The sequence below is a fragment of the Passer montanus genome, unplaced genomic scaffold (genome assembly GCF_014805655.1).
Source record: "Passer montanus isolate IOZ18808 unplaced genomic scaffold, ASM1480565v1 scaffold47, whole genome shotgun sequence".
Taxonomy (NCBI): Eukaryota; Metazoa; Chordata; class Aves; order Passeriformes; family Passeridae; genus Passer; species Passer montanus.
The window spans coordinates 3,485,972-3,511,624 of record NW_024369596.1 but is presented as its reverse complement, the minus strand read 5'-3'; the positions used below and the strand labels follow the sequence as shown (position 1 = coordinate 3,511,624).

The window sequence follows — 25,653 nt, the reverse complement described above, 5'->3', positions numbered from 1 at the left end:
TCCTCTTCCTCGTGTTTCTCTGGGAAACGCGCTGATACCCGGGATAATTAATACTCGGGGTAATTAATGCCCGGCCAGGCATGAATGTGAGGGAAAGAAGGTCACAAGTGTCTCCTAGCAGGGACAGGAGCAGCTTTAGATTGGAAATTTAACTTTAAAATTTCGATTTTATCTAAATTTAAACTTGTTAAATTTTAGATTTTATTTAAATCCCATCAATTTAAATTGAGGTTAATGGGAACAGCTTTAGATAGGAAAACATTCCTCATTTTCCCCTCCCTCAGTTCTTCCCTTGGTTTTTCTCTCTCTTTGCCACAACAGTTCTCCTTCTGCCCCGTTTCTTTTGTAAAACTTGTCTAAACTTGTATTTAAAAGTGAAAAAGCAACATAATTTTTGTTTTGTTTTGCTTTAAAATTGGAAAATCATTTGTCTGAACAAGAATTGGGACCTACTGGTTCTTGCTGAAGTGACCTTTTGAAAAGAACTTTACCTGTACCTAACTAATTCTGAATTCTAATATCTCTTTTGCCTGGGAGATTGTCACCTTTGGGAAGTGAGAACTGAATTTGGGGTCTGATTTTCAAGACACCTTTATCAGAATGGGTCAAGTGTTTGGTCTGTTAATGGGGGTAGCAGAAGCAGGGCTGCACTTCTTTCCTCTGTGATCCCATTCCACACAGATTCTCTTTATAAAAAACAAAACACAGAGAACATTTTTCTGGAAAAAAAATATGTTTTATTATCAAATTACTCCTATACAGCACAATTACCCGTGGCAGGGTAAAACAGATCTAGGTGTGCACTCACTTGGAATTCAGTTCTACCAGCACAAAAATCAACAAACAACTCCTTCAGTGCAAATTAATGCCTTGGATTGTGTGGAGCTCCTGTCTTTGGATTGTTTTCCTCTCAGAGTTCTCTCCAACTCCATCTTTGAAGAAGGGAAAATTGTAGTAGTTACAAAAATAGGTAGTATTTCAATTTCTAGGCTTTACAGTACGGTGGGAGGTAATTTCTCAGCCTCTAAAGTCCTTATTTCTTCATTGAATTCATGAAATCTCTTCACCCCAGCATGGGGTGGATCCATGCTTGATATTGCACAGACAGGACTTGAAAGCAGCAGAGGCTGGGCCAGGTGGGGAAGGAGCTCTCCTGTGTCACGCTCTTCAGTAATACATGTTCTTGTCCCACCAACCTGCAGGAGAAGGGAGGGAATAATAATTAAAAATAATTTTAAAAAAAACTGGTTATTTTTCCTCAAAAAGGAAAAGTGATCATTGGAGAAAAATGGCTCATTTTTCAGCAAGTTGCAGCTGAGGGTGGGGGTGGGAGTGAAAGGGTAGGAAAAGACACATTAAATGAAAATATTCAGTTAAAATTCAGTTAGAACAGTGCACTCACTTCCTGGGTGTCTCCTGATGATCAGCTTCCGGATTTCATCGTAGACCCAAATCAGGATGGCAAAAGGTACAGCCACAAACCAGTACTGGAACCTGGCAGTGGGGGCAAAAGTCTCATTCAGAAACACCTGAAAACAGCTCAGCTCCAGTTCTGGGGTCTCTGTGCTGTTCAATGTCACCAAAACAAATCTGCCCCCTTGGGCCTCTTTCCTTTCTCCTAATTAATCTCTCAAATTTATGATGTGCATGTAAAGCCTCCCAGTCTTAAGTGGCTCCTGGATTCATTAATTCCAGGTCCTGTTCAGAAGGAAATTTTGCCTGGTGTTATCACAGCAATAAATCACCTGACTGATCTATTTAAAATAAAAGTTAAATGCTGGCTGTGCTCATCAAAACCTTGGAGGTGCTGGAGGAAATATTTAAATGTTTCTTTTGCACTAGTGGCTTTGTGGATCCTCAGTAGGAAATCCCATAGGAGAATGTGGAAATTATGGCAATAATGGCCTTTTTGGCCAAGAAATAGTGATGAATATAATGAATTTTTAAAAATATTTGTCCTGTACAGGCTCCTGCTCCTGTTTTGTGCTCCTGAGGAGGGCAGGGGAAGCTCAGTGGCACCAGATCTCACCTGAGTGGAGTGAAGTTCAGGGCTGTAACGTGTCCAAGGCCGTAGGTGAGAATCAAAGCAATTCCTATCTGGGAAAATATCCCCACCCAGATGACTTTGTTCCTGCAGGAAAAGCAGAGAGGAAGAGTTAAACCCTTGTGAGAGAGTTGAGTTAACCCCAGAGTTAAACCTCTGTGAGAGGGTTAAAATAAACCCCAGAGTTAAACTCCTGTGAGAGTTAAATTAACCCCAGAGTTAAAATCCTCTGAGAGAGTTAAATTAGCCCCAGAGTTAAACCCCTGTGAGGGGGTTAAATTAAGCCCAGAGTTAAAATCCTCTGAGAGAGTTAAATTAGCCCCAGAGTTAAACCCCTGTGAGGGGGTTAAATTAAGCCCAGAGTTAACATCCTCTGAGAGAGTTAAATTAGCCCCAGAGTTAAACCCCTGTGAGGGGTTAAAATTAAGCCAGAGTTAAAATCCTCTGAGAGAGTTAAATTAGCCCCAGAGTTAAACCCCTGTGAGGGGGTTAAATTAAGCCCAGAGTTAAAATCCTCTGAGAGAGTTAAATTAGCCCCAGAGTTAAACCCCTGTGAGGGGGTTAAATTAAGCCCAGAGTTAAAATCCTCTGAGAGAGTTAAATTAGCCCCAGAGTTAAACCCCTGTGAGGGGGTTAAATTAAGCCCAGAGTTAACCCCTTGTAAGAGTTAAATTAACCCCAGAGTTAAACTGCTGTGAGAGGGTTAAACTAACTCCAAAATTAAACTCCTGTGAGAGAGTTGAGTTAACCCCAGAGTTAAACCTCTGTGAGAGGGTTAAATAAACCCCAGAGTTAAACCCCTGGGAGAGTTAAATTAACCCCAGAGTTCAAATCCTCTGAGCTAAATTAGCCCCAGAGTTAAACCCCTGTGAGAAGGGTAAATAAACCCCAGAGTTAAACCCCTGTGAGAGTTAAATTAACCCCAGAGTTCAAATCCTCTGAGTTAAATTAGCCCCAGAGTTAAACCCCTGTGAGAGGGTTAAATAAACCCCAGAGTTAAACCCCTGTGACACAGCCCCTGTGACAGAGTTGAGTTAAACCCCTTTGAGAGAGTTAAACCCCAGAGTTAAACCCCTGTGAGAGGGTTAAACTAACCCCAGAGTTAAACTCCTGTGAGAGTTAAATTAACCCCAGAGTTAAAATCCTCTGAGAGAGTTAAATTAGCCCCAGAGTTAAACCTCTGTGAGGGGGTTAAATTAACCCCAGAGTTAACCCCCTGTGAAAGGATTAAATAAGCCCCAGAGTTAAACTAACCCCAGAGTTAACCCCCTATGAGAGAGTTAAGTTAACCCCAAAGTCAAACCCCTGTGAGGGTCAAATTAACCCCAGTTTTAACCCCAGGAGCCTGCAGGAACCTTCGAGCCCTGCAATCCCCGCTGCAGGTGAGCTCTGCAGGCACAGGGGTGGGCTGGGCAGCTCTGTGCTGTACCCCAAGTGCTCCTGGCAGCACCCCCAGCCCCAATCCAGCTGTGGCAGACACCCAGCAGCAGCTCCTCAAGGCTGCTGCTGCTCTGGGAACCTGCTCAGGGTGACTCAGGTGTTAATGCAAGGAGGAAGCACACATAGGTGTAGGCCCTGTAGCTGCAGATAAAGGATGGAAAATAAATTGCTCTGCTATCAGGAAGCCGGGAGGAAATGCCAGCTCTGCTGCTGGCCTCTGGCCCAGCTGATATTTGGAATTCTCCTGGGGCTGGAGGTTTGCAGAGGGCGGCCAGCACTGTCTGGGGGAGTTTGGCCAGCTGGTATCTCCCTTGCCAGAGCCTCAAGTTATCTCAGGGAAGTCCAGACTTGCTATCTGTTGATAAGGAGTTCAGAAAGTAATCTGGAAGAGAAACTCCCATTTTTTCTCCTAGTAAACATTTTAATGAATGGAGAGCTGGTTTTAAGCTGGTGCATTTTCAGAATAACCAGCACAATGTCTTTAAAGAAAATCCCTACCCTGAAGTAGAAAAGGGGCTGAGGGGAGGTGTAATAAAATATTTGCCTGAGATTTGTGATTGTTTAAGGCCAGGCTTAATCTTTGTGCAAAGACTGAAAGTGAGAGGGCCAAATCACTGAGCTCACCTGCTTCTGAAGGGAGCAGGAGGCTCACTTGAACTGCAGGTTTAGATTAGATAGGAAAAATCCTTTCCTCTGAGGGAAATTCTTCCCAGGTGAGGCCCTGGCACAGGTGCCCAGAGCAGCTGTGGCTGCCCCTGGATCCCTGGCAGTGCCCAAGGCCAGGCTGGAGCAGCCTGGGATGGTGGAAGGTGGGATGAGATGAGCTTTAAGGTCTCTTCCAACCCAAACCATCCTGGGATTGTGCACCCGCAAAACTCACCTGAAGAGGCCCTGGCGGAAAATGGAATTCCTGCGAGTTTTCCTGATGATCAGATCAGCCACCTGCTGGATGGTGATGCTGACAAAGAAGGCGGTGTAGCCAGTCCACTGCAGGTACATGCGCTGGTAGTGGGTCTGCAGAGCCAAGGAAACACCAAAACCTTTTAAATCACACCCTGCTGCCAACCCCCAGGGGAGGCTGCATTTCAGTGTGAGTGCAGGGCTCCTCCAGATTTAGGCACAGAATGCTCAGGTTTGGGCCCAGCTTTATTCTGGGACTGAGTCACGAGGCTGCAGCACGAGCTGGGGGTGAGGGGAGTTTCTGTGGATTTATCCGTGCCTCCTGTGCCTTGTGATTCTGCAGGGGGAGGCTGCAGAGGGCCTGGCAGAGGTGCTGCTGGGAGAGGATGCTGAGGATGGATTTTAAGGGGTTCAACCATCCAGACCAGAGAGGAAGGTGCACCTGCAGGGGCTGTGAGTGAGAAGGTGGCAAATTTTCAAAGAATGAATGAAAGAGCAGAGGTTGAATGAAAGAACTACACGGCAGGAAGCCCTAAAGAGTCTCCCCTGCGGGAACATGAGATGAAAACTAATTCTGTTCGCATTTAAGCCTCATTTGCATTCCCCATCCCTTTATTTTGGGGGAATTTTGAGGCGGGCAGGTGGGCAGGGGATTTTCAGGGCTGCTTTACCCATTGCTGTCCGTAGGAATCCTCGAAGTCGTTGATGGCATTGCTCTCCCAGTTCACTCTCACTCCCAGCAGCGTGGAGGGGAGGAAGCCTTGCTCAGCATAGACGGTGAAATAGGTGACAAAGGCCCCCACCGACTGCATGATTCCTGCAGAAACAAAGGGGCAGGAGTGAGGAAAAACCCAAATTAAGGAGCACTGCGGGGTGGGCTGCATGCATGAAACATGCTAAAGGTAGTTGGAGAGTTTTGGTGCTGTGAATTTCTTGCCCTCTATAGATAATATCACATTTTATTGCTGAATAATGAGCAAGGGGGGGGGGGGGGGGGCTGGGAGGTTTGCACAACGAACGGCGGGGCTGCCCCGGCCCGGCCGCGGGACGGGGGGGGGGGGGGGGGGGGGGGCGGGGCTGGTAGGTTTGCAGAGGAAGGGGTTGTTTCAGCTCCTAAATTAAGGGTTTTTAAATTTTGTTTTCATTTTATTGCTGAATAATGAGCAACAGGAGGGGGTTGGTGGGTTCGCAGAGGAAGGGGTTGAGTTTCAGCTCCTAAATTTAGGGTTTTTTAAAAATGAATCAGCTTGAGTCTTGTTTTTTGACACAAGAGAGAGTTTGGGAGGCCAACCCACCGATCTGCAGGTAGGAGTACACAGCCAGCTGCTGGTTCACCAGCCGGTCTTTCCTCTTGTTCCGGGGCCTCCTGTTCATGATGTCACTCTCAGCTTTCTCGTAAGCCAGAGCCACCGAGGGGATCTGCAAGAGAAACAATCCCTCAGGGGCTGGGGGCAGCCTTTGCCTGATTTGCAGGGGTTTAGCAGCAATTTGTGGTTGTCAAGTTGTTCTGTTGGATGTTGGCAGAACGGAGGAGAGGAGGATCTGTGTGGATTCCTAATAATCAATTAATTCCTATTAATTAATTCCTATTAATTGTAAAGGATTTGGGGGAAATCTGAAATTTGCATGGATCTGGTGATCAATACAAAAGGCTAGAGGAAGTTAACAACAATTTAGCATTAATTTAAAATTAAAGGGTCCTCCACGTCCCTTGGGCTGGATGGAATGTCAGGTGGAGCTGCAGAAATCCCTCTGATCTCTTGATTAAAGCACAAGATTTATATTATATTATATCATATCATATCATATCATATCATATCATATCATATCATATATCCTGAGAGGATATTATATAAAATATAATATCCTGAGAGGATATTATAAATACTATAAATTATATATAAAATATAATACATCAAATATAAAATCCTGCTTGCCTGATTTATTTTTATTTTATTATTATTATACATAATTGTTCACTGATGAGTTTAGCCTGGATCAGATGTCTTTGCTTTCTGCTCCCCCCCTGCAGGTTGTTGTTGTTTTCTACTCTTCTTTCTCTCTACCTGGCTGCTTTTAATCCCTTTTTTCACTGCCTTTCTCATCTGTAGGACAAAGCCACAAAATCCCCTGCTCAGGATGTGCCTCCACCCCCAGCCCCTCTCCTGGGCAGGACATTCCAGCAGGAAGTGACTTTGGAGCTCCCAACTCACAATGTCGGTGCCCAGGTCGATGAAGAGGATGGTGATGGTGCCAATGGGCATTGGGATGCTGGCGATGATGTAGATGAGGAAGGGGCAGAGCTCAGCAATGTTCTTGGTCAGGGTGTAGGCAATGGTTTTCTTCAGGTTGTCAAAGATCAGGCGGCCTGGGGGAAGAGAAAATTCTTCTGTCAAAGGGAATTTTTATCAGGAAAAAAAGTTCAATTTTGCTAAATGAGGTGGAAACATTTACTGCTTGTTTCTGCTTCCCTCATGTGTTTCATCATGCATTTTGTGATTTGGTTTTGTTGGGTTTTTTAAGCTCCCCTCCCTTCGAGGCTTCTGAAAACTCAAGTGTAATGAAACATTTCTTTTGATGAGGCAGTTTGAGGGGAAAAGCCTCGTTCCCCAAAATGGTGTGGTTGTGATGGAAACCACAAACTCTTTACAAGGAAAGAAGAGTGGGATGAGTGCTCCTGTCTTAGGTGGAGCACAGTGAAGGTGATGTGTGAGAAAATATAGGGAGAAAAGGTGGAGAAAATAATTTATATCTTTGTGAGGCTTCAGGCTGCATTGGAACAAGTCAGGAAGTGCTTTATCTGAAGCTTGATCAGAGACAGCAAATCTTTATTGTGTGTGAGAGAGGGAGATGATTTCCTTATTCTCTGATTGCCATGTGTAGACATGGAATTAATTCCCAGCTTTCCCAAATATCAAATCCACAATTCCAGATAGAGAAGAGAGGAAGATCAGGAGGCCCTGCCAGCAGCTTCCAGCTCAAAAAGTGGGAAACAACATTATCTTTACCTTCTTCCACTCCTGTGACAATGGAAGCAAAGTTATCATCCAGCAGGACCATATCAGCTGCATTTTTGGCTGCATCTGAGCCAGCAATCCCCATAGCAATCCCAATATCTGCCTTTTTTAGGGCAGGGGAGTCGTTGACTCCATCTCCAGTCACGGCAACCACAGCTCCCTGGAACACACAAAAGCATCCAGATGTGGGTTTGGGAGGAGAGGGTGGATCCTGCCATCATCAATCCTTATATTTCTAACAGAAAAATGCTGATAGGAAGTTCTGAATCCTCCCTGAACCCACATCAAACACAGCCAGGGGTCAGGAGGGTGGTGGGCAGGGTTAGGAGAGAAACCTCAGAGTTTTGTGTACAGTAGAGACCTGGAAAATTCAGGGATGTGATTCACTGGATCCTAAAGAGTGGACATCTCAATTAGATGCATTTCAAATGCAATTATTCTGATAGTTGGGTATAAAGAGGATTTAAGATTTGTCTGCTCTGTGTGCATGGTCCATCCCTGTCTGAGCAGAGCCAGGTTCACCTCTGACATCTGGGGGAGGTTTGATTAACACAAAATGTCCTGGTTTTTGTTAATGAAGAGCTACAGAAAGAGCCAGGCTTCATCTGATTCAGAAATTATGTAACTGTTGAGTTAGAGCCCGTCCTCATCCTATCCCAGCAGCTTCTGGCCATCCTCAGTCTGTGCTGGAATTTCTCCACTAATCCAGAAGATGGAAAACTCTGGTTATCCAACTCAGCTTCTTTGTTATCTTCCTGAACATCTCCTGCAGCTCCAGGCTGCATGCAGAAGTTTCTGGCTTGGTTCAAGGCGGGGTGTACAGAGTGGGGACAGAGCCTGGCAAACTGATTAATAAAATGCTGAATTTCCTGTCCCTGGGGGGATTGAGCACAGTGTCACTACCTATAAATAATGCCATGTACAGAAAGGCTTATAAGCTCTAAGTACTAAACATAGCTGGAGACTGGCTGGGGGAGGGTGTTGCGTTTCATCCCTGAAGAGCCAAATCTGCCACGAGTGTGGGAGTCTGAGCAGTGCAGAACACGTTTACCCACCGTGTGCCTAACAGCGACCATTCAAAAAATAAAAACCACATCAAACTGAAAAGTTTTATCTTGGTTTTTTTTTTTTGTTTTTTTTTTTTGTTTGTTTGTTTGTTTGTTTGTTTTTTTTTTAACTCCCTGGAGAGCCCTCCAGGCTTAAACCCAAAGAGCTGATAATGCTGATTGGGAAGCTCAGTGCTGGCATGACTACAAAAATAAAATAATATCTTGTGCCACATCTTCCTCTGTACAAAGTCCAGGCACAGCACTAGTGTGGCTTTAATTCACAAAATCTACTTGGAAGATGTCATTTTTGAGTGGAAAGTCTTTTGATGGCAATTTTCATCTTTTTCAGAGCTCTGAAAATGTCTTTTTTTTTCTTTTTTTTTTTTTTTTCCTCCTGTGCTGGCTGCACTCCAGGTTGCTTTACATAATATTGCCCGTGGATGGGACAAACTCTCTTTAAATCCTGCTGCCTGATTTACAGCCCTGGGAAGTAACACAGATAAGACTTGGTGGTACATAAATCACGCTCTGGCATTCTGTGGGGTTCATACTTCAGAATCACAAATAATCTAGGCTGGAAAAGAGCTGTGAGTTCACGTGCTCACCCAGCACTGCCACTAACCAGTTCCACTCCCAAGCATTCCTGTGGGCAGGAGGACGCGGCTCTGAGTGGCCACAAGAGATAAGAGGAGAGGATGTGGCAGCAGCATTGCTTTTTTCTGGGTTTAAAGAATTCCGCAGGGAATTCTCCTTCCCAAACAGGGCACAGGAGGCTTTTTGTGCTTCTCAGAGTGACAGGGACAATCCACGCTCTGGCCACAGCTCCAAACCCAGGAAAAGCTCATTTTGTCACCAGGAGCTGTGTCTGCAGCAGGAATTTGAGCGGCTTGGACCGAGTCCAGGCAACGTTTGTGGCAATCTGTTAGATAAGGTTCTGGCACGGGGAAAAGAGTATAAACAGGACTTAGGGAGCACTGGGAATTGGCTCCCGGCCTCTCAGCCCTGGGCTGGCGTGTGTGTGTGGCCTTTGCCACGCCTGCCTCACCTGCCTCTGGCAGCCCTCCACGATGATCAGCTTCTGCTGGGGCGACGTGCGCGCGAAGACGATCTCGGCGTGCTCGCGCAGGATGGCGTCCAGCTGCTCCGAGCTCATGTCCTTCAGCTCCATCCCGTTCACCACGGCTGCCGTGGCTTCCCTGCAAGAGCCACAGGCAAGGCAGGGTGAATTTTCACAGCAGAAGGGTGGAAATTGTGAGCTCGTGGGAAGGGCGCGCAGCTGGATGGCAGGAAAGCGGCAAATCGAGTTAATTGCAGAGGTGCTTGTTGTTAATTAGCAGGAGTTGAAAGAAAGGCAGAAGTCCAGAGTGGATCACAGTCACCTCTGGATACAGAGGGGTCTCATTGAAGCTTCAGAAAATGCATTTTAAAGACAGCTCTCACTGGGAGGAGCAGGGGAAGGCATCACTTCTGCAAAGAGCTTTTATCCTTCCCTTGTGATGTTATTTTTTCCCCGTTTAAGGGGTGAAGGAGGAATTTGGGCTGATGGTCCAAACTGGGTCGTGTGATGCTGAATTTTGCTCTGTGTGTGTGTGTTTAGTCAAACAGGCAGTGACAGTGACTTCCACATGATCTGCAAAGAATAATTCACCAAATTTTCTTCGCGGGTAGCAGAGATGAAAACCACCGAGTGGACACATTTAGCTGGAGATGACTCAAGAGTGGGAATGTGTCATAAAAAAAGAAGACAGCAGCGGGGATGTAGAATAAAAGCACTGTGGAGGGAGCAGGGAAATGAAGCCCTGAGTGCTGCCGGGCTCTGCTGGCTCTCACCTCCTGTTGACCCTCTCCACAGGGATGTTGAGGCGCTTGGCAATGTCCTCCACGGTCTCGCTGGTGGCTGAAATGATGCCCACGCTCTTGGCGATGGCCTTGGCTGTGATGGGATGGTCGCCAGTGACCATAATGACCTGAGCAAGGGACAAGTGAGTGCCAAATGGCCGAAGTGGAGGGAGATAAGGGGGGATGTCCGGTTTTGAGGGGCAGGAAGCACTTTGGGATCAGAGCAGCGCTGTGTAAGCAGCAGAGGGAGATTAGGGGCGGTAATTGCCCGGCTCTGTATCAACATCTGGGCTCTGCCTCTCTTCCTGAGGCTGCTTTATCAGGGCTCTGGAGGAAGAACTCGTCACAGGCAGCCAGATTAGAGTAATGCAGAATAAAGGAGCCCTTATATAAGAATCTATATTAGGTATGTTCAGTGGGGAGGGTTCGTTAGAATATTGCATCTTAAAATGGATCCTTGTGACTGAGGTGTCCTGACAGATAAGGCACAGCCTTTGCTTGCTTTTCTCAAAGAAAAGTTGCCAGATCTGTCTTCAGCCTATGAAAAATTTCATCAGGGTTGGAGTTTGGGATTCATCTTATCTGAGATCTGTAATTCCAGATATGATTTTCCTAGATTTAGATAGATCACCTCTGCTTAGTTTACTTGTGGGTCCCCAGGGAGGCAAATTAGGGGAATTACTGCTTCAGGTTCCACTTGAATAATGTTGAGATTAGTGATTCTTTTGGATAAATGTTCAAAGCAGTGTCCTGATGCCTTCTCCAGAATTGTTTCTTACTTTCCAAGTAAGAAATAATTTCTTACTTGTTTCCAAGAAGTTTCTTACTCTGTTTCCAAGCAAGTAATTCCAGCTGGTGTGGGTTCTCTATTCTAGAAATGGATCTGATGAGAGAGTATCTGAGTTTTTGCAAATTTGGATTTCCAGGTTTGAGGGTTTTGTGCAGTTTCCTATAGTCTGATTCTCACTTAAATGCAAATGTTTTGTCTCTGGGGACTTTCTAAATTGAAATTATAGGATGGTCTTACCTAGGATTAAGATTTTTGGTAGTTGTTGCTAGAATGATAATTAGTGGCAATGTGGTGGAAGATCTTAAATTTTAAATACTTTAAATAATACCTAAAATAATCATAATGACTCTTTCTGTAGTGAACCCATTGTGTTTTTCTCTGTAAATTCCTCACCTTGATGCCAGCACTGCGGCACTTGGAGACAGCGTCAGGCACCGTGGAACGAGGTGGGTCAATCATGGACAGGAGCCCCACAAAGCACAGGTTGGAGGTTGGGAAGTTCATGGAATCTGTGTCAAACTGGAAGGTCTCTGGAAACTCATTCTCAGGCAGGTACAAGTGGCAGAAACCTGAAAAGATATTTGGGTTGGTACAATGAGCAGGAAAATGTAGGAGAAAGAGGAGAGGCTTTGCTGTTGCACATGGAACTCCAGCATTTAACCATTTTCCAGGCATGGTGGATGTGCCAAGACTTTAAACCTCACTTCACACATTTTACAGCTGGATTTTACCCCATTTTCATGTTTTATCCCGTTTTCCCAGGCACTCACCCAGCACTCTCTCCCCCATGCCCCCCAGCTCCATGTAGGCTGTCTGGAAAGCTTCTGCCTTCTCACTGTCCAGAGGCTCTTCCTTGCCGTTGATCATGATGGTGCTGCACCTCTCCAAAATCCTCTCTGGGGCGCCTTTCATCACCAGCAGGAAGCGTTTGTCATGGGCGTCTTCGGTCTCGTGGATGGAGAGCTGTGCCACAAACAGGAGATGGGTTGGAAGAGCTCAAATTGCCCTCATTTGCTTCTAGTTTTCCATGGGATTAATGTTCTTTTCCATGAAGAAGTCATGATTTCCATCAAGTGGAATGAACTGTATCTATTGTAACTTGAATTTCCTCTGTTGTTGAATTACCCCGTTAAGGCTTCCAGGTCACCCATTGCTGCATCAGGCCCAGTGATAGAAACAATCTGGCATGATTTCCAAAAAAAAAAAATGAAACACACCTGGAATTTGTTGGTAGAGTTGAAAGGGATCTCAGCCACTTTCCTGTTCTGTGCTCTAATGCTCATCACGTCCCCCAGGATGACCTCAGAGAATTTCAGCAGAGCTGTCTCGGAGGCATCTCCAACCACGACCCTCTGTGGGCACAAAGGAATAAATCATTTTACTTTTGTGCTTCCACAATTCTATGGCATGCTGCACACTTCAGCAACAAGGAATCTCCATTTTTTTGTTCATGTTATCCTGGAAAAAATATTAAAATAGAATTTGGGGGTATCTGCTTTGCTCTTGAAGTTAGAACTGAGCCACAGCAAACTGTAAAGCAGATCTGGGGTCACACTCAGGGCACTACAGGTAAGCTGAGGCACAAACCCAAATGAACTTGAGGATGGCATTGATGAGTAAACAGCAGGTTTGTCCTGGTAGTCCAGTCAGTAGAATTTACTACCTTCAAGCAGTAGTGTGGAAAGACATCAATTAAGGCATGTTTACCCTTGCTATAATAAATTAACAGTGCAGTAATTACTGTTCCTGTTAGTTGTCTTGCCTTTTTCCTGGCAGGCACAGTTGGATTTGGACAGTGCACAGGAGTTCTTGGGGCTGTCCTGTGCAGGGCCAGGAGTTGGGATTGTGGATCTCCTCCAATTCAGGATCATCTGCATTTCCATGCTCTTGGCTGTGCAGGTTTTTTACCCTGTGTTAATTTTTTTGTGTGAGTGTACAGCAGTAAAACCAGGAACTTGCTGGTAAAATGGAGATTGTTAAAGCCAAGCAGAGAAAATTGCTTTTTCAGAGGAAAGAAATAAGCTGGTGTGAAGTCAGCAGTACCTTCATGATGGGGAGATTTTCCTGTCCTGGCCGGAATTCTGCCCGGTTGCAGAGAGTGACAATTTTTGATAACGCTGTCCATGTGGGGGAACTTTGATCAAAGGGCTGGGCTGAGAGAAGCAAAACACACATTGCATCTTTTAGCATGGTGGATGACACAAGTAAAATCTTAACAGTAAAAAAACAGAACTGACTTATTTGCTGAAAAAATCATATTCTTTTGATGGCTTTTTTTATGGAAAAAAATTATATAAATTTTCCCTCTGCAAAGGGGTTTGGATGATGTTTGTTTGCTTAATTCCCTACTAAATGTACTCTTGGCAAAAGGTTCTGGAGTAGAACCTCCTTCAGATTTACTTCCTGTGAGTGGAATTCAAATATTAATTTTTATTTTTTCACGTCTCCACATAGCTAAGGAGGGATTTCCATGTGTAGAAGGAAGACATGTCTGATTTAGCCACCAAAAGTGAACATCCTAGGATGGATCCAGGTATCTGCCCCTTCCCACACCCCCATTTTCCCACTTACTTGTTTGATCTTCACTGGTGTCGGCTGAGTAGATCTGGTTGTCAAACCAGAGGTGGGCAACAGTCATCCTGTTCTGGGTGAGGGTTCCTGTCTTGTCAGAGCAGATGATGGAGGTGGAGCCGAGGGTTTCCACGGCCTCCAGGTTCTTCACCAAGCAGTTCTTCTTGGCCATGCGCTTGGCCGTGAGGGACAGGCTCACCTGGCAGGGGGGAAGGGGTCCAGCTGTCACCAGGGTGTGGCTACACCCAGGTGTAACGAGATTGCATCCCCCTGGTAGATCTTTGGTGGGGTTTGTAAGAGGATATTTTAAATTTTTCATTTTTGTTGGCTGCTGTGCATTTTTTTTATCCCTTTTATAGATTAGAATCTGAGGTTTGTCTGTAACTAGCACAGGTAGATTTCCTGCTGCCTGCTGATAGAAATAAAGACGTCTTATCAATAAAAAGGCTGTTTGAGATGGAAGAACCTGCAAAGGGCAGGGAGCTGCTGGTCACCATCTCCATGAATCCTGCAATGATTCCCTTCATTGTTTGCTGCTGGGGTGCTTTGGAGCCAGCAGTTCTTAGCAGGTGTGCTGCTCCTCAGGCAGGATTTTAGTGCTGGACAACTGGTAATAAGTGGAGTTTTCATGTGACTTTCAGGGTACAACGTCCCCACTTCCAAGTGGGAGTGGGTGGTGGGGAAATGAGTCACGTCATTGTACTCGGCAGCCACCGAGGCAGAGCAGCACTTGAACTTAAACCCCAGCTGGGTTTGAGATGAATGACTCAGTTACACCAGAATTCCCAAATGAAGGGTTTATCCTTGGAATAAGAACCCCACCCCTCCTCAAGCCCAACCCAGCCCAGAGCTGGAGATCCCCAGTGCAGACTCACCGTCACCGTGGCCAGCAGCCCCTCGGGCACGTTCGCCACGATGATGCCGATGAGGAAGATGATGGAGTCCAGGATCTTGTAGCGCATGGAAACGGAGATGATGAAGAAGAGGACCCCGATGGAGATGGCCACTCCTGCCACCAGGTACACGAAGTGCTCGATCTCGATGGCGATGGGCGTCTTCTCGTTGCCCACGCCCGAGGCGAGGGAGGCGATGCGGCCGATGATGGTGCGGTCCCCGGTGTTGATGACAATGCCCGTGGCAGTGCCTGCAGGGACAAAAACTGTCACCTCCAGGGCACACAAACGCTCAGAGGAAGTTGCAGCCTGACATTCCAACAGGTGTGGATGGAAAAACTGCAAGGAAACTTGCAGTCAGTTCAAATCCAAATCAATCCATTGATTGGGGCAGCCGTAACCACACAACGTGTTGGAACAAGTGCTAAGTGTGACCACCCCCAAGGTCACATGTTAATCTGCTCAGGTCAAAATTCATGTGGGCAATTAAACCTCTCTGAAGTTCCTCAAAGCAGAATTGCTCAAATGCGTTAGCAGGACCAAGCAGCACCTGTGCAGATGCATTTTTCAGGGCCGTTCTCTCTGTACCCCGATAAATAATAAAAATTAGAAACGTTCAGTTCCCCTGAAGATGCTGAATAGAGGTCAAAGCCTAACTAGAAAAAAAGATAAAAGTATGTAAAGGTGTGCACACAGGATGATAAACGTGGCTGGAGCCAGTGGGGAAACAGATAAAGAGGATAAAATGGGATTTGCATGCCCATTTTCGGGATCACCTCACCTTCCACACAGGTGGTGGAGTAGAAGGCAATGTTCCTGGTCTCCAGGGGGTTCTCGTGGGTGAAGTCACAGGAGCGGGACTGAGGCTCTGACTCCCCTGTGAGTGAAGAATTGTCCACCTTTAATGAAACGGAGACATACCCAGATTAAAGTCAGCAGTACACAGTGGTGTCCAGCCTGGGAGGTGAGGTGGCAGCTTCATTCATAATCAGTGACACCAACATCTCTCAGTGCCTCTTTTCTGAGCTGCTGCTGTCCCTGACAGAACCTATTTCTGTGGGAATTCAGGTCAGCCAATGCTGTGTGTCTGTCAGTGGGATTTTCAGCAGCAGCCTGAGAAAACCCCACAATTTTGAGGATCTTCCTCCAGTAGAAACTCTCAGTCGTGTATTGGTGCATCTGACCTGTCCTGCCAAAAAGCAGAGCCAGAGCATGGCATGGACTTTTTGGATGTTCAGGGAGGGAGGTGTCAGTCCTAGAGGAGCTCAGCATCACATTCAGCCTTCTGCTCTCTGACTTCATTAATTATGTCCAGTCACAGCTCTAATAACCCATATTGGCTGTGTAGAAATTCTTCCTATGCAATAAATTGCTCCAAACTCTGTTTTCCCTCTTTCCTTTGCTCTTCCAAGCCCTGTTTACCTTGCAACCCTGAGTGAAGATCAGGCGAATGTCTGCAGGGATCCTGTCCCCACCCTTGATCTCCACGATGTCCCCAACCACCAGCTGGTCTGCTGGCAGCTCCTTCTTCTCGGCATCCCTGAGGACAAGAGCTTGCTGGAACAGAGAAATGGGACAAAAATTAGCTCTGTGCCACCCTCTACACTGAGATCCTCCTCTCTGTTCAGGGAAAGAGCCAGAGCAGGGTGATGGAGAGGAAATGTGAGCATATCTGACATCCAGCTGGACTGCTCAGCCTGGAATTTGGGGGATTTGAGATGGGAAGTGGCCTTGGAGATGGGGAAATGCCTTCCAGGGATGTGCTCACATGACATCAGCTCTGTGGGTAAAAGCAGTGGGCTGCAAAATGGGAAAGCCAGCACATTTCACCCTTTTACAGGTTTGAACTGGGCACTGAGATCTCGAACCCAGTGCTGGATGGAGAACAAGGATGTGCTTCCTACAATTCCCAGATCCATGAAAGCAACCACCGTGTGCTTTTTAGCAAAGGTTTGTGATTCAGGATGTTTATCTGGCTCATTTGCCATGAGATAAATTCAAGTTGGGCTTGCTGGGCTTCCCTCATGCTTTATTGGGATGAATTTTGGCCTCAGTTGAAAGGCACTGGTGGTTCTCACCTGTGGGATCATCTTGCTGAAGCTGGCCATGATGTTTGTGCTTTTGGCTTCTTGATAATAAGCAAAGATGCCAGTGAGGATGACAACCAGAGCCAGGACTACTCCGAGGTAGAGCTGATCAATAAAAGATATAATTTGGTTAATTTAAGACAAGTTTTCAGCAATTCCTCTGTTAGAATGAATCAGTTCTGTGTTGTTTTAAAATGTGGTGTTGGCCAGGTTAAAAGACAGGTTAAGAAAAGAACTTTCAGGTGTTGGCCTGCAAGCGATCAATTAAAGCTTTTTTTTATGTATGTATAAAAAAAAGTTTTAATAGTTTTAATAATCAACAATCCTTCTCTAAACTGACACAATCCCGAACAAATTACAGCATAACAAAATTAAAAAAAAAAAACAAAAAAACCAAAACCAGAGTGTAACTCAAAGGGGAATTAGTCAGACACTCTTTAATCTCTGACTGAAGTCAGAGTCTAAAGTCTTTAGACATTTTTCCTGCTCTCAGAATTCTCAAGAATTGCGATTATGCCCAGTGGCTATCAAACCTTTGCCCAGGCACTCTTTAAGCGAGTGGTGTGCGCGGTGTTTGAGCTTTTATCAGAAGTGTTTGGCAGCAGCAGAGTCTGGTGAGAACAAGAGGCCTCCTTGGAGTTACTGAGTAACTGTGGAGTATTTAAACCACCCCAGCCATGGCGAGACCCAGCGCTCATCCACTCACGTTGTCAAAGGCTGAATCCACCCCCTGCGCCAGCTGGATGCCAAAGGAGATCCAGGAGAAGGCAGCCCCGATCCACAGGAGGATGGAGAAGCCCCCGATCATCTGCTTGAGGAACTTCACGATTTCGGGGGTGGCTTTGGGAGGAGTGAGCGCGTTGGGGCCGTCCCGAGCCAAAATCTCTGCTGCTCTTGCACTCGAGAGACCCTGCAGAAGGAGGTGACGTGTTTACAGTGAAATCACAAACTGATTTTTACCCCAGCTCAGAGCAAAATGCACGTGCTGCTGTTTTTTCACACGTTTACAATGAAATCACACACAGATTTTTGCCCCAGCCCAGAACAAAATGCACATGCTGCTGTTTTTTCACACATTTACAATGAAATTGCAAACAGATTTTTACCCCAGCTCAGAGCAAAATGCACGTGCTGCTGGTTTTTCACAGGTTTACAGTGAAATCACAGATTTTTACCCCAGCTCAGAGCAAAATGCACGTGCTGCTGGTTTTTCACACATTTACAGTGAAACCACAGATTTTACTCCAGCTCAGAACAAAATACTCGTGCTGATGTTTCTTTCCAGGTTGTTTGTGTCACAAACCAGCTGCAGCTCTGATTTCCAAACCTCCTCATTTCAGAGTGGCTGCTATTAATTATCTGCTCTGGAGAAAGAGCTATTTCTTATTTCTTCTGGAGCACTGAATTTGGGGTCACATCCATCAGGAGTTTCCATTCCATTGGTTATCAATCAAATATACCTGGACTAAGTGTTTGGAAAGTCAGGGGAAAACTGACATTCTTTTGCTGCTGCTTCTGCATTTCCACAAGGTGTTTGTAGCCCAGGAGGTTCTTGAAATTCTTGTCTGGGTTCTGGCCACGTTCAGTGCTTTGATATTCAAATGTCAGGTGTCAAAGGGACTCAGGTTCAGTTTTTCAAATCTAGATTTTCCTTCAAAATCAGCTCAATCCATGCAGTCTTTGGCTATAAACTGTCACAGCAAAAAGTGAATTGTGGTGAAATCAAAGGATCAGATAACAGCTTTAGAAAAAATGAGGTCCTGGTGCAAAACCCTGAGTCCCATTTTTGATTTCAAAGCAGAAGCTCAGCTTTCTTCAGCCTCGAGAGAAACTCCGCTTTAAATCCAGAGCAGTGCTCGCTGGCTTGCTGGTTGAGGCTTTACTGGGAGCATCAATGCAGGCACCCACACACATCTAACAATGAAATTCCTGCTCCTGGGAGCTCTGGGGAGGCCAGAGGCACCTGACTGAGGCCGTTCCTTAAGGAAGCCCTGGGCACTTACTTTGTCGATGCTGGTACCGTACTTCATCTCCAGCTCCGAGGTGCTGAGCCTGTGGTCATCCTGCATGCCAAGAGAGACAGGAAATTACAGTGAGCAAAGCATCAGACTGATGGAAATTTTTATTTCCAAACTGCCTGGATCTGGGAACATGGATGAAGCTGCTTGTAAGACACCCCACTTTCATTAACTAGACAAATCTGCATATTGATGAGCAAAATATCTTCCACTGGAAGATGAGATTTTTTCCTTTTGATTTGCAGAGTGCTTTTGTAAATAGCTCCCTCCTCCAGCAAATCTGTCACAAGAACAGGGTGGTGTGTTCATGTTTCTGTTGCTTGCCACGAGGGGCTGTGCTTCTTTTGGATAAATCATTTCAGTCTGCATGCTGCAGGGCTCAGAGTGTGTGACAACAACCTCTGCCCTTGATTGCCAGGGTAGGGAATGTGAATTATCCTCCTCAGTCTGGTGGAAAGAGGCAACAGGTTCTAAGCACAGGTAAAAAGGGTGTGGGAGAGGGAAATCTCAAAGCTCTTGTCCTTGGCCTGCAGTGACACCTCTTTAGTATCATTGGCCTAATTATATCTTGTGCTGAACTGGGATTTAGAAGCCAAGAATTTGAGAGATCTCCCAATTGTTTTCTCAGAGTGATTCATGGGTACTTGGGTGAGTCAATTCTCTGTCTGTGCTTTGGTTTCTCTTTAGAAACACGGGAGTGGAGTTACATGCCCCGGTGGCAAAGGCAACACAGACAGAAATATTTACCTGCTGCTGGGCAGATCTTGGAAACGTGCTGGGTGAATGGGTGAGAAAATCATGGAATCAATATCTTATTTTGGTGTTCTTTGAGCTTTGCAATGCCATCCAGCCCGTAAATAGCCTCTCCTCTGAGCTGCTCTCACAGCAATCCCAAAAAGAGGTCAGCATAATTACCCTCATGTTCCAGATTGGGAAACTGGAATGTGTGGAGAGGAAGCAACATTTCCAAGAGCAGGTCAGTGGAGAGCCAGGAGGAAAACACAGATTTCTTGAAGGCCAGAGCAGCTGGTTTGGGTAAAACCCCCTGTGTTTAAAGCTGAGACCTGCTCAGCTCTGGAATCTCTGGAGCACAATGCCGTGGTTCTGCCTCTCCCTCTGACTCCTGGCTGGCTGTGCAAGCTGTCAGGAAATACTGATGGCAGTGATTCCATCTGGGGAATGGCTCCTTTTTGGGCAGCTAATGTTCTGTACCATTGGTGGCTTAATTATACCAGATTCATCCTCTCATTTTAGGTATTAATCTTGCACAGGGTTTTTCTGGCACACTCCAGGAGGGTGAGGAAGCAAATCCTTCCCTGTGCCAGGATTTTCAGTGCAGGACACTCCCTGGATTTCACGGAATGTGTAATGGAAGCTCAGCAACACTCACCAGGTCCAGTTCTTTCTTAAGATCTTCTGCCTTCTTTTTCTTCTTGTTGCCTTTTTGGTCTTTGTCCTTCTCCTCTTCATCTTCAGTCTCTGTTTTATGCAGATCTTTTGTCCCATAGATCTCAACTGAGTAAACATCGGACTTTTTCTGTAAAAGACCAAAAAAAGTCAAAATTTTGCAGATCTACATTTTAGACAACTTACAAATTTGTACTGTCGCTTTCTCCTGGCTACTGAAGGTGTTTTTTTCCTGTCTTATCCAGACATTCATCCAGTTTGTGTTACTGTGGCTGTGGTCAGGACTTCATCAGGTGCAAATTACAGGGATTGCTTTAGGGATGTGCAACACTTCCAGCAGTTTATTACCTGAAACAAGTGTAGCAAAGTACTGCCCAGGACCTCAGCAGTGAAGATTACTAATTTATTTATCAGCTCAAAGAAGAGATCAGTGGAAAAACAAAATATTCGTATGGAAAGGAGAGGAGGAAATGATCCATTGAGAACTTGCTTGTTCCTGGAGCTTTTCAGATCCATAAATTCAAGATCCAAATTTTAATTACAATTAACACCAGACTGATTGCCAAGGAGGAGCTGCTCTGTTTTTGCCCACACAGAGCACAGACCTGGCAGGGATTTAGCCAACAAAACACTTCTTTTTGGCAGGGGAATATTGGGCACAGGGAGCTGTTGACCCAGGGAGGCTGCTGCACCTCAGGGAATGTTTTGCTTTCAGTGATAACTCGGGAGTTGTGCTGTTTCCAAACCCTGGGTTAACTCTGCAGTGTGCAGGGCAAACTTCCCTCCCGTGCTGCTGATTAATGATAACATTCCAGCTTCCAAATTATCCTGGAAACGACATGCCAGGCCTTGGGAGAGCCACTGGGTGACCCCATTCCAGAGGTTTCCTTATGGATTAAACCCCAGAAGTTCAGGAGAGCCCCCCTGGAGGTCCCCTGGTGGGACAAAGCACAAAGGGGCTCTGCCACTGCTTGGCTTCCTGAGAGATCTCACAGAATGAAGAGCTCTCCATAACATAAAGAAAGCTCAAATAATGGAAACAGCAAGGAAAAAAACCCAATAATAATTGGGGTATCTTTTTATTTAACACTGTTCTGAACTCAAAACTAGCATCTTATCCTCAGCTGTCCTGTAACCAAAGGAGCATTTAAATCTTGACATTGTCTCTGGATGAAGGGGAAAGCAAAGAGCTGCTGAACAGTTTGAAGACTTTAAAGACAAATACTATTCCTAAACACTTGATTTTGCTTGGCGATGCACATCCCAGAGACAGGGCATGCCAGTTATAAGCTATGAATTTTTTTCTGCCATGCTGAAGATTCACGATCTGTTTTATCTATTGGGATTTTTCCTCTTCACCTTCCTCCTCCTCCTCCTCCTCTCTTTAACTCTCCAGCCCAAAAAATCTGTTCAGCTTTTCAAATCCCTATAGAGCACAGAAACCAGGAAAGGCAACAGCTCTCTGCTGGGAAAACTTAGCAGGTGGTAGAGAAAGATAATGAAAATTTATGAAGTTAGTAAAATCTATTGCTCACTTGTAAGCATGACCTATGTTAACCTTTAACCTCCAGAGTTTCATAAAATCTCAAATTTTGGCTCAGATTTTTGGCTCAGCCAATCCAAGAATTCTTCCCAAGAATGCAAACTGTTCATGCTCAATATTGTATGGTATTAATTCAATTTTTCACTTAGCCTGTACTTATAGTATAGATCCACAAAACAAAACTTAAGAGGAAACACAAGGGGCAGCTCCTTGGGCGTTGTACCCACCTTGACCATCTTGGTGAGTTTATTCCTTTCCTGATGGAGGGAAGCAGCCAAGCCAAAGCCTCTGGATCAAAAAGCCAAAAATCTCTGGATGAAAAGCGCAAGCCCAGCTGGGGACTGTGGTGGCTCAGAGCAGTGCTGGAGTGCAGAAGCTGTCCGAGGTGGTGGGTCCCTCTCCTGTGGCCAGCAGGTGTTAGCTGGAATGCTGCTCCCACCTCGGCATCCTTCAGGCAGGACCAGCTCCCTGTCCCAAGGCTGTGGAGAAAGAGCTCTGCTTGCTGCTGCTTTATAAATCAGCATCTTGGGCTGCCACTCCACCCCTCCCCTTCCAGGTCCAGCCCATCTTCTGTTTCACCTGGAGTAGGTGGAAAAATACCACAGTAATGGGCATGTGGGTTTCAGGTCAGATAGGTTCTAATTATTCCTTTGTAGTGTTTGCTCACAAGTAGGGAACAGGTGTATTATTCATCTTGCTGGAAGCAAGGAGTTTCCTCCAGAGGCTTTCCAGCTCTGGCTCCCCTCGGGATCCTGGGCTAAGGGAGGGCTCTGCACATTCTGTCTCACCTGCCCAGTGATGTTCTCTTTGCCTGAGGCTCCTCCAAATTGAATTCCTGTTTCTTTTGAGCTCTGGCAGGGATTTAGTGGAGTGGTGCTCTCGAAGCTTCATAGCTTGGACTTCACTCTGAATCCTTGCCTTGTATTTCGTGTGTTTTCCACCTTCATGCTGAGCTGGGAGAAGTGAACTTCCTGGTGCTTGTCCAGCAGGGCATTTACCTGAACAGTTCTTGGTTTGTCTTACACCAATTACCAGCTTGCAGGTAGGAGTGATAATGAGATTTGTGACACTTCTGGTACCTGGCTGGTGTCATCACTTGGGAGTAAAGCTGCTGCTTCACCTCTGAGGCTGAGCTGATGAAAAGCTGAGGGAAACACAGGGAATGTCTTCTGTAATTTAACATTCTTTGGGGGAAACTTTTCTGTCATCCATCAAAATGTGCTGATCAACAATATTTGGTCTTTAATATTATAACCTTTACTCTTTGCTGTTATAGTCTTGAATTCTATGTAATCCATAAACTTAAAATCCATTGGAGATAGTGTGTGGTGCCACCAGCAAATGACTCAAGTTGTGGTCAGAGATATGACGTGTTGATGGAGATAATCAATGTCAACTTTATCAAATCACAGACAGAAGCTGTTAGCAGAGGGGAAAATCCAAAGGACATCATCAATTACCTCAACAAGAGCAGGTATAATTTATATTCATATCAAGTTTGCAGGAATTTGAGTTCACAGACCTCCTCAAGCTGCTCCCACTTCACAGTTTATGTGTGTTGGTCTTTTTCCATGGCATTCTTTAACCCTGGAATGTTGTGCAAGGCACAGAAGTGGGTCTGGAAAGGTTTCGTGTTCAGTTTCTGCTGCTTGATGTACTCAGAGCTGGGTTTTGTCCTGGAATATCAACTTTTCCCTACGTCTGAGGGTGCTGGAGGTTTCCCAGTGTGAGTAGGAGCAGGGATGAATTGGCTGTGTGCAGGGAACCTGTGTTGTGTGATACCCAGCACTGAGATCCTCCTCTCTGTTCTGGGACAGAGCCAGAGCAGGTGATGGAGAGGAAATGTGAGCATGTCTGACATCCAGCTGGACTGCTCAGCCTGGAATTTGGGGGATTTGAGATGGGAAGTGGCCTTGGAGATGGGGAAATGCCTTCCAGGGATGTGCTCACATGACATCAGCTCTGTGGGTAAAAGCAGTGGGCTGCAAAATGGGAAAGCCAGCACATTTCACCCTTTTACAGGTTTGAACTGGGCACTGAGATCTCGAACCCAGTGCTGGATGGAGAACAAGGATGTGCTTCCTACAATTCCCAGATCCATGAAAGCAACCACCGTGTGCTTTTTAGCAAAGGTTTGTGATTCAGGACGTTTATCTGGCTCATTTGGGCAGTTTCACATTTGCCTTCTATAAACCATGAAGGCTTTTGCCCGGGGAGGAACGTTAGAAATGCAAATGAGAGAAGTGTTTGGCAACAAAGCACGGGCTAACCCTGCTCCTCTCAGGGTATTTATCCTGACACATCTGCCTGCTGAAGGATGTGCTCTGAGGCCAAGGAGCTGGGCTGGGAAAGTCTCTGTGGACACTTCTGTGGCTCAGGATTTACAGAGAATTTGCTGCTGGCAAACCACCTGTGTGGAGCTGCCAAGTTCAAAGGGCAAATTCGATGTTAAAATTCTGTGGCCAAAATTCCATTAAGTCTGTCAGCTGAAGGGCTTTTTTTTTTTTTTTGGCCAGTTACAAAGCCAGGATGAGGAGCACTGTGAAAAAGACAAATATTTTGTTTTTCATGAGCCAGCAGAAGGTGGTTGGACAGCTGGAATCCTCCTTGTTAGCTGGGGTCACTTGTCACGACAGAATTTGTGTTTTGTCACTTGGCTGTGCTGAAAAGGTCCCAGGAACAGACCCCAGATGTGAACCCAGGCTGAATTTCTGGGCAAGGGCTGCTCCAAAACCAAATCCTGCTCTGTGCCCTGCAAGACGTGGCACGTCCTGAGAGGAACATACCTGAGGGCTGGGATTGTCACGTGTGCTCCTGGTGTGTCACAACAGTCACAGCTGGGCCCTGCTGAGGGGGGGAGAATGAGTGAGGATTGTGCTGCTTCCTAAAGATCAGCCTAGAAAAACAATGTGGCCCTTCTGGATTATTATGTCTCACATTTGTTCACCGGAATTAAGACCAATTTGGATCGTATGTGAGGAAAGACAGCCAGGAGAATGTTTGGATGTTATTTAGCACAGGGAGACCACATTTCTTAACTCATAGGAGCTGATCCCAGTGCCCAGATTGCCAAATTCCTTCAGGTTTCGACGTAAAAGTGTGAATGTTTGTAAAGCATTTTGGGGAAAGGAGAATGCACTGCCTCTGCCTGATGAGCCTTGCTGAGTTCTTTACATGTCTTGGATGAAGCAGGACGAACATGAGCGGCGGAAGGACCTGAATCCGCAGAGAGGGAGGTAAATCTATGCCAAATTTTGCTGAAACTTGCTTAAATTTTCTCAAGTTTGTTTAAAATTCCTTTAATTTTCTTTAATTTGCTTTTCTCGGAGCGGTGCGCGCTGGCTGCAGTTCCCGAGCAGGCCGGGAGAGGGCGCAGGACGCTCTGCGCTCAGCGGTTCCTTCGCTAATTCCTGAAAAATTCCCCAAATTTCCCAGAAATGAGCCCGAATCTGCCTCGGTGTCCCGGCACATCCCTGTCACCTCCCCCGCAGTGCCGCCCCAGAGCGGGAGCTGTGGCAGCGAGGCCAGAGGAGGCTGCAGGATGATGAGAAATGAAGATTATTCAGCCTTTTTCCGCAGAAGAGACCAGGGGTGACCTCACTGTGACCTTCCCGTGCATGAAGTGAGGCAGCAGGAGAATTTCTGCGATGGTCCGCAGTGACAGGACAAGGGGGAGTGGCTTCAAGCTGATAGAGAGAAGGTTTAGAAGGAATATTGGGAAGAAATTCTTCCTGTGAGGGTGACACAGAGAAGCTGTGGCTGCCCCTGGATCCCTGGAAGTGCCCAAGGACAGGTTGGATGGGTTTTGGAACACCTTGGGAAGGTGTCCCTGCCCTTGGTAGGGGTGAGATTGGATGGAATTTAAAGTTCTTTCCAACCCAAACCATCCTGGGCTTCTGTGACTCTACAGAGAAAAGATTTGTTTGGTTTTTTCTAGGCTTTGTTTGTTATTTGCCCTCCCTCAAGACCAAGGGTAAAACCGACCCTGAACTCTCCAGAGTCAAACAAGTGGAAGGGGCTGAGAGTTTATTCTGGGTCCATCCACTACCCAGGAG

The 25,653-nt window shown here is 46.0% G+C and overlaps 1 protein-coding gene across 1 annotated transcript; it reads right to left on the bottom strand.

The window, feature by feature from the left end:
- Window positions 1–714: 714 nt before the first annotated feature.
- ATP12A (ATPase H+/K+ transporting non-gastric alpha2 subunit) lies at window positions 715–22,061 on the bottom strand. The gene is made up of 23 exons (XM_039722126.1): window positions 21,826–22,061; window positions 20,039–20,185; window positions 18,634–18,693; window positions 17,337–17,540; window positions 16,622–16,735; window positions 15,966–16,100; window positions 15,325–15,442; window positions 14,526–14,794; window positions 13,651–13,849; window positions 13,123–13,232; window positions 12,297–12,431; window positions 11,850–12,042; window positions 11,473–11,648; window positions 10,281–10,417; window positions 9,496–9,646; window positions 7,393–7,561; window positions 6,598–6,752; window positions 5,680–5,803; window positions 5,056–5,201; window positions 4,365–4,498; window positions 2,030–2,131; window positions 1,403–1,494; window positions 715–1,196 (listed from the first exon to the last, which is right to left on the bottom strand). The coding sequence occupies exons 1-23, from the start codon at window positions 21,832–21,834 to the stop codon at window positions 1,168–1,170; spliced, it is 3,108 nt and encodes a 1,035-aa protein (XP_039578060.1). The 5' UTR covers window positions 21,835–22,061; the 3' UTR covers window positions 715–1,167.
- Between the last annotated feature and the right edge of the window lie 3,592 nt (window positions 22,062–25,653).

What these genes read in the sequence shown, in the direction of transcription:
- ATP12A (XM_039722126.1), bottom strand. An exon ending in TCTTCACTCAGGGTTGCAAG is followed by an intron (nt 15,443 to 15,965) that starts GTAAACAGGGCT and finishes GTTTCATTAAAG; the next exon opens with GTGGACAATTCTTCACTCAC. An exon ending in TGTCACAGGAGTGGAAGAAG is followed by an intron (nt 6,753 to 7,392) that starts GTAAAGATAATG and finishes CTCTTCCCCCAG; the next exon opens with GCCGCCTGATCTTTGACAAC.